Source organism: Octodon degus, unplaced genomic scaffold (assembly GCF_000260255.1).
Source record: "Octodon degus isolate 3935 unplaced genomic scaffold, OctDeg1.0 scaffold00216, whole genome shotgun sequence".
Taxonomy (NCBI): Eukaryota; Metazoa; Chordata; class Mammalia; order Rodentia; family Octodontidae; genus Octodon; species Octodon degus.
Window position 1 is genome coordinate 2154688 of NW_004524792.1, and position 8808 is coordinate 2163495.

Below are 8808 nucleotides of genomic sequence, written 5' to 3' on the forward strand. Positions count from 1 at the left end.
ATGAGTGTTACCTCTTCCTCTTGAATTTTTCCCCTAACCAGTATATAGTGGCCTTCTTTATTTCGCTTGATCATTGTTGGTTTGAAGTTGAGACTGAGAATAGGATTGCTACTCGTGCTTTTTTCTGAGGTGCGGAGGCATGTAGTATTGTGCTCCATCCTTTGACTTTCAGCCTATGAATGTCTTTATGTGTTAAATGTGTTTCTTTTGTACAGTATATTGTTGGATTTTGTTTCCTAATCCACTGTGCCAGTCTATTTCTCTTAATTAGTCAATTGAGTCCATTTATATTGATGGTTAGAATTTAGATGTATTGACTTACGGTTGCCATATTATTTACCTGTTATCGTTTACTCCTTTTTCTCCTGTGTTTAAGTGATTATCCTATTTAGTTGGTTGCTTCCAATCTCATTTGTGGAGTTCTGATCATTTTGGTCCCTTTCTAGAGCATCTTTCAGTAGCCTGTGTAAGGTTGGCTTTGTCATTGCGAAATTCTTTAGCTATTCTTTGTCATGGAAGTATTTCACTTCTCCATCAAACTTGAAAGAGAGTTTTGCAGGGTATAGTAGTCTGGGCTGGAATTTATTTTTATAGAGGACTTGAAGTACTCTGTTCCATGCTCTTCTTGCCTTCATGGTTTGTGAAGAGAAGTCTGTCATAATTCTGACGGTTTTTCCTTTGAATGTGATCTGCTTCTTTTCTCTAGCGGCTTTCAGTATATTATTCTTGAGTTGAATTTCTGGGATCTTGACTATTATTTGTCTCGGTGTGTTTTTAATTGGGTTGAGGTTACTTGCCATTCTGTATGCTTCGCTTACCTGAATGTCAGATTGTTTCCTCATATTTGGGAATTTTTCTGCTATTACTTCTGTCCATATTTTTTTAATGTCATTTGTATTGACTCCTTTTTTCTAGTTGGTGCCTATTAGTCTCATTGTTCATCTTTGCATCGTCTTGCAGGTGATGGATTATTTTTTCCTGCATTCTAGTTGTTTTTAAGAGATCCTTTCTTACCTTTTCACTTGCTGCACCAGCATCTTCAAAATCTGAAACTCTGTCTTCACTTTCACTTTAACGGTTTTGCAAGCTTGTGATTCCTCTATATGTCTTTGACTCTGCTTCATGCAATCTTATTTCTTTCCTGTATTGCTCATTCAAGGAATCTGTCATTCTTCTAATCTCTTTTATTTGTTTTTGTCAATGTCTTCTTTAGAAGCAGTTATTCTTTTATTCCCGTGTTTTCTTCAGATTGGGTTTCCTCCCTATGTTTCTGTAGTTAATTCTTTACTTGAGATGCTGTGAGTTCAGAGAATTCTTTTTTTATTTCAGAAAAGAATTTCACGCTGAGTTCCTCTGCAACTTTATGGTGTTCCTTATTTACTATCCACGCTATTAATTCGTACATTTGAGCTGAGCTAGTGTCCTCTGCACTTGTGCTGGGTGGGCATTGGGTTTCCTCTATATGTTTTTGCATTTGATTCTTTTCTGCAGATGCTATTAATTCAGAGATTTCTTTTTTCATTTCCAATCTGAGTTCCTCTATACCTTTCTGCAGTTTCTTTATTTCAGAAGCTGTTGATTCATTGATTTCAGCTGTGTGGTTCCCAATTTGTTCTGTGTTAGTGTCCTCTGCACTTGTTATGGGTGGGCTTGGGTTCTGAGATTGCATTTTGCTCCTTCTCATTGTCATTTTTATTTTTAAACATTTATTTATTTATTTTGTGTGTGTGTGTGTGTGTGTGTGTGGCCAGCTCAGCCCACCAGGGGGCGGGGCTGGCTGGCATGTGGTGCTGGGGGATCGAACCGCGGTCCCTGTGCTTTGCCAAGCTTGTTCCAAGTAGGTGCTTTAGACCACTGAGCCACCTCGCCAGCCCTCGTTGTCATTTTGTGTAGCATTGTCTCCTGACCTTTGTTGTAGATCTTTGTTGCAGTTATAACCTTAGCAAAGACTGAAGTTCAGGTGTAGATCTACAAAGTTTGGATTTATGCAGCTGTGTCTGTCTTGGGTCTGGCTGCTTTGCTCAGCTCCTTCCTTGGGGGGTGAACCTGTTGTGCCCCTGTGGCAAGATATTCTGCTCCTGGACTAGCTGGGTGGCTTTGTCTCCTACTCTCTCTGCATGGATTTACCTGAAGGGTTTCACCCCAGGCCTGTGTGCCGGGCCTGAGCTGAGTCTGGAGGGGATAAGGTGGAGAAGTGGGGAGAGGAAGCTTATGCACACACACCGAGCCTGGGCCAGGGCTGGATCTGTTTGTCCCCAGAATGCGGTAGAAATTCTCACTGGGCGGGCGGGGTGGGCGGGTGCTGCAGAATGGTGGGGGGGTTCCAAGAGGGTAGAAGAGGGTCTCATCCATGTTGCACCTGGGCTGGGACCAGCAGGTCCTGCAGGCGCAGGGTAGTAGGAAGCTCTCCCACACACTCACTGGGGCCTGGGCTAGGACTGCATCTAGTCCAGGTTTTAAATCTTTACTTTTAAACTATTTAAATATTCATATAATTTTACTAAGTATTATCACCATTTTACATTTTTTATAGGTAGTACTGCTGTTGCTTAGTAACTGCTTTTTAACTGTCCCTTTCTTTACCTTTTATTTCTTTTTCTCATCTTCTAGTTATTGAAAGTTAATGTGCTTTCTAAAATCATACTCTGCATCGGACGTGGTAGTACATACCTCCCTGTAGTCCCAGTACTCTGGGTAACTAAGGCAAGTGGATCATGAGTTCGAGTATAGACTGGGTAATTTAGCAACTTGAAATCGTAACAGCAATTCGTATATCAACTTTAGCTTAATGTTTTAAATTTATTCTTAAAAGTATTTCTTAAATTATTTTTCCTCCTCATTTGAGGAAATTAAAATATCAATGTACTTACTGTTCTGTAAAATGTATTAAACATGAAGCATTAAAAAATACTACTATGAAATAGCATTTCAAAATTTAGTAATTTTATATGTGCTATAATTTATCTCTTTAGCTGTGGCTTTGCTTATATAAACTTAAAGGCATATTTATTATGTAATGAAAAATAATTATGCTTAACATTGCTGATAGATTAACTGGAAATTATTTTAGGATAATCTTTGCAAGTATTATTAAATGATATTTTGTATTACTTTTACAGTTTTTATTTATTTACTTATTGTGCTTTTTTGAGACAGGGTTTCACTATGCAGTTCAGGCTGGTTCAAACTCACAGCAACACTCCTGCTTCAGCCTCCCGAGTGCTGGTATTATAGACGTGCGCTACCATACCTGGCTTACATGTTATTTTGGAGTCATCAGCACAATTTATTTATAAATGAAGAATCAGGAAAAATCAAAATCTATTTTGTGTACTTTTTGATATGCAAATCTATTAAGAATACTATTTGCTTGGAACGTATTGGTTTCAGGGAACACAGTGTTATTAACAGGACCCCTAGAAAGCAGTAAGACAGATCTTAACTGAGAACTGTTTGTAGGAGGGAGGCCGAGACAGTAAGTATCTATCTAGAGCTGGAGAATGAGGACTTAAGAATCCAGAACCCAGATGCCTAGATTGGAGGCAGCTCTAAAAACCTGATGAGAATCTTGCCTGTTTAGTGTAGTGTTTGCTTAGTTTTTTCTCATGGCTGAAACAAATTACCTGGCACCTTAAGTTAAGGGAGCCAAGGTTTATTTAGCTCACAGTTTGTAGCAGTTTCAATCCATAATTGGCTGGTTCCAAAGAGGGGTGGCCCATGGCAGCAGTTCATAGTACAAAAGGTCATAAAAGCAACACAAGCAAAATTGCAGAGCTTTCCCGTATATCGTATGCAGGCTAGTGTCCACCCCAGGGAGGGTGCAGCAGTCACCCGTAATCCTAGCATTGGACCATGGATTCATTACAAATTCTAGAAGTCTACCCTGTGACTGAGTGCATGAGGCTTTGGGGACATCCAGATACAAACCACAGCGGTATTTGAGTATGAAAATGGTCCAGTATCTGCAGGTGTTGCTCTGGTATCCTCCTCTTACCAGACTTAACTCATTCTCTGTTTTATGTTCCATTGTTTGTAGTTTCCACTTACAAGGGTCCTGGTATGTGCAAAATTCTGGCTCATGCCCCTTCAAGGCAGGGACCTTATATGTCTACCCACTTTATGTCTACGTGCCCCTCATTGCTTACTGCTTTGTATTTGTCGTTTTCTCTACTTTAGATCTTTGGGAGACACTCATTACTACGCTTTTTTTTTCCATGAATTTTTTAATCTTTGGACAAAATTCTTTTTTATCAGGTTTTCATTCCTAATCTTTTTGGCTTTGACTTAGGAGAAAGAGTATTGCTTGGCATGACACTTGGTCAGGAACAGTCTTTTAGGTGGGACAGTCTCTCATTCTCACCAGAATCCTACTTTGCAGGTTGTTTATATCTTCTAACTCAAATTTTTATCTCCATCTCATGCAGTTCCTTTACACTGTGTACCAGCTTTTGGCTGACTTAATTTGCAAGAGCTCTCAGTTCCTCAACTTGGTTGAAGTCAAATTTTCACCTTTAACTTGCTCTTTCAGTGCCTTTGTTTCATTAAAAGAAAGCCTAATAAACTATGAGGTTTCTTCGCCAGTATCTATGTCCCTTTTTCTTTCTCCAGAGCCTTGTGCTACATAAGTAGTGAGCACTCTGAGGGAGTTTCTCTTATTAGAGGTGGTGTGTGGGCCATGACACATCCATTGCAGTTTCTTGGGCCTTTTTTATTTTTATTTTTTATATTTTTATTTATTTTTTTCTTGGCAGAACCGGGGATTAAACTCAGGTCCCTGTGCTTGCCAGGCAAGCGCTTATTCCACTGAGCCATCTCCCTGACTCCTGGGCCTTTTTTATTTATTTATTTATTTATTCATTTATTTATTTTGAGTATTGCATTGTTTTTTTTTTAATTTAGCATCATTTTAACAAAATCAATACATAAAAGACATAAGGCCTAAGCAACTGACAAAGAGCAGAAAATTCAAAGCATATGTAATTTTAACAAATATGACAGTTTTGATTACTTAAGTATGTAGCAATCCAGCAGTTATGAAGCAAACCAGACTCTTACTTCCATCCAGATATCTCAGTAGGAGACTGCCAAATGATGCAGGGATGATATAAGACCTCTAAATAATACAAATAATATAAAGGAAATATAACTCCCAAGACAGGCAACTGTTGTGGAGGTGCTCACAATTGGGTAACTAGTGTGTCTGGACATTGAGGGACCAGTAATTGGTGCGCAAATGCTGAAGACTCCTGGGCCTTTTTTAAACGTGAGTTTTGGGATGTTTACTCATTGCTGTAAGCCTGAGCTACAGTGAATGATGGTCTTAATGTTTTGAAATATAATGAAATTGGTATGCACTAATGTTGGATTATTTATTATTTTAGGCAGCAAAGGAACAGACTCAAGACTTGATAGTAAAAACCACTAAACTTCAAACTGAAAGGTAAGTTTTCTTTATATCTTCACCACTTCATTAATTAGTGCTTCAGTGGAAAGAAAATTGTAAGTCAAGACTAAATTAATCAAAACATGATTCAGAATTGATACAAGATGTAGGGCTTTAAGTTATTATCCATTCAATAGTAACTTAAACATAAAATTAGTAGTTTAGGAGCATTCAGTTTAATACTTAGTTTAGGAATTTTGTTTCCTCTTTGGAATAGAAATGGTGGTGTGTCATTATTTACTGTATGGTTCAGAAATTAATGCTTTTAGGGGCCGGGGATATGGCGCAGTAGAATAAGCCTGGCAAACTCAAGGGCCTGAGTTCAATCCCTGGTTCCACAAAAAAAAAAAAAAAAAAAAAGAAAAGAAAAGGAAAAAGATTACTGCTTTTAAAAATGTAAATGTTTTAAGATTTTTAATAATTTCTTCACAATTTTTATCTTTTTTTATTATACTTTGTCCTATTTGATACAAGATTTAATTGTGTTCTCCTTATGGTTTATAAAGATAAGTAAACTTCTGATTGAAAGAATGACTGAATAAAGTTAAGTGCAGTACAGATTGTCGTCATGTTTTATTGAATATTACTAAAACACATTGACAAAGTTAAAAAAAAAGCCATGCATCTCATGTGTGTGGAGATGGAGAAGCATGCTGTGGTGTCGTATGCCTGTGCTCAGCTCAGTACTGGGGAATATTCTTTAAATCTCTATGTGTTCTAGGTATTCTGTCAGTAATGCAGAGATACTGTACTAGTATCTTAATTGCTCATTATGAAATAGCTCTAGTGTACTGTAGATCAGTAGTTGTCAAACTGGTAACAAGCAAAATGCAGCTTTCACCTACTTTTACAGTTAAAGTTTTATTGGAACACATGATATTTGTGTATTTATTATTGTCTCTATCTGCTTTCATTTGACTGTAGTGGAGTGGAGTGGTTACAGAAAAGACTATCTATGACTTATAAAACCTTGAATATTTATTGTTTAGACTTTGCAGAAAATGTTTGTCAGACCTGATCAAGGTAGTGTTTTTCAAATTGCAGATCAAGACTAATAACATAAAGGGCATGCTGTCTGACAGATGTGAAAAAATGTGACCATTCCTACTCCTATTTTATTAGACAGAAAAAACTGGTGTATCTCCTTTCTACATCTGCTTTGCTGACTAAAATTTGCAACTGTTTTATGCTTAATTGAAAGAGCTTTCTTATAGATTTACTTTCTTATCCTTTCTCTTTTATTTCTTACTGTGTTAGTTTTTAGCAGTTTTAGTTTAATTGTGTAGTAAGCTACTTTAATCCAGGTTTTGACATTGGTAACAAATATGAAATTATTATTTTGTATGAATGTCCATGTAAAAATACATTGCAGAAGTGTATGTGATCTATTTTCTTTTACTGTCTAGTAGAAGTTTAGTGAAAGGTTCAGGAGTCATCATCTCTCCTTCTTTCTTCCATTCTCACTTTTTGTTTTTTTAGAGAAGGATCTGTAAGGTGTTCAGGGTCTCATTACTAGATCGGACTCGTAGTGATCCGCCTGTTTACACCCTCCCAAGAGCTGGGAGTACAGGCAAGTGCCACCACACCCAGTCTTAATTGCAGTCTCCATGCCCCAGGGGCGGGGCCGGCATGGCAGGCCCGGGCATTGAATCCCCGGCCTCTGTGCCTGCTTGCAGGTGCTTTCATCCACGGAGCTATTTGGCCAGCCCCTCTATTCTCACTTGTACCAGTAATCTTGACTATCCAAAAGAAGGCACTCTTGGTGACATGCGGGGGGCAAGTTTAGATATGAAATGTTACTTTCCACTGGAAATAAAAATTTGAGGGAAGGAATAGCATAGCTTCACTCTGCTCTGTGAGAAGTGATCTTGCTTAAAGGTAGCACATACTATGAAGAAAATTTTGTAAGTAACTTTCGGTTTAGGAGTTTTTAAAGTTAAGTTTGGAGTTTTCACAGAATTTTTGATGAGCCAGGCAGTTAATCTTGTGGTGCTGAGGACTGAATCCAGAGAGCACCAAGTCACAGCCTCAGCCTGTTTTTAGCTTTTGTTTAAGTCAGTGCCTCACAGAGTTTCCCAGGCTGGCCTTGAACCTTGATATTCCCTCAGCCTTTAAAGTAGGTGGGATTATATGTGTTAGTCACCATGTCCAGCTTTCTGGAAGTTTTACATAAATATTTCTAATTTAACCATATTCTATTGCTTTCCATCTACAAGAACTTGCTTTTTGTGGCAACATCATTTGTAGTGGGTGATGCTGTTCGTTTCCAAATTTAACTGCATTCATCTATAAGATAGTTTTTCTATGTTCTTGTTCATTTCACCTGGAATTCCATCTCCCAAAATGTGTTTTTTGAGAACTCATTTGTGCTTTAAGGTCGTATTATATGTATGTGATGTACAACCGTCAAACATTTCAAAGTATTTTGCAAAATTTTGAATTTAGGTGAGTGTGTATGTGTGTGCGTGTGTATAAGAATAAGTGTATCTATATATGTTCGTAAATGTTCTTCCAAGAAAATGTTGTTTTGAGGACTTCCTCTTTTCCGGCTGGAACCATGGAGGGTGTAGAAGAGAAGAAAGAGAAGGTTCCTATTGTGCCAGAAACCCTTAAGAAAAAGCAAAGACATTCCACAGAGTCAAAGATAAAGCTCCTGAGAAAAAAGTTTGCCCAGAAGACACTTCGCAAGGCGAGGAGGAAGCTCATCTATGAAAATCCAGACACTATCATAAGGAGTACAGACACATGTACAGAATTGAGATGCGAATGGCTAGGATGGTGAGGAAAGCTGGCAACTTCTATGTTCCTGCAGAGCCCAAACTGGCATTTGTCATCCTGATCAGGGGTATCAGTGGTGTGAGCCCAAAGGTCCCCAAGGTTTTGCAGCCTCTTCGCCTGCGCCAAATCTTCAGTGGTACCTTCGTTAAGCTCAACAAGGCTTCAGTTAACATGCTGAGAATTGTGGAGCCATACATTGCATGGGGGTACCCAAACCTGAGGTCAATAAATGAGCTAATATACAAGCGTGGTTATGGCAAAGTCAATAAGAAGCGAATTGCCTTGACAGATAATTCATTGATTGCGTAATCTCTTGGTAAATATGGAATCATCTGCATGGAGGATCTGATTTATGAGATCTGTTCTGTTGGAAAACGCTTCAAAGAGGCAAATAACTTTCTGTGGCTGTTCAAGTTATCATCTCCATGATGTGGAGTGAAGAAAAAGAGCACCCATTTTGTGAAAGGTGATCTGGAAATAGAGAAGACCAGATCAATAGGCTTACTAGAAGGATGAACTAAGGTATCTACCATGGTGTTTTATGATTTGGTCAGTTAATAAGCTATCCGCTCCCAAATTGAAAATAT

At 38.2% G+C, this 8808-nt stretch overlaps 1 protein-coding gene across 2 annotated transcripts in view; it reads left to right on the forward strand.

Moving 5' to 3' along the window:
• Window positions 1–8808, forward strand: part of Cog6 (component of oligomeric golgi complex 6) — a 70484-nt gene that overhangs the window by 12902 nt on the left and 48774 nt on the right. For both annotated transcript variants that reach the window (XM_004645047.2, XM_023705286.1), the window contains exon 4: window positions 5382–5440. In XM_004645047.2, coding sequence (XP_004645104.1) covers window positions 5382–5440 — 59 coding nt within the window. The remainder of the gene's footprint in view (window positions 1–5381; window positions 5441–8808) is intronic.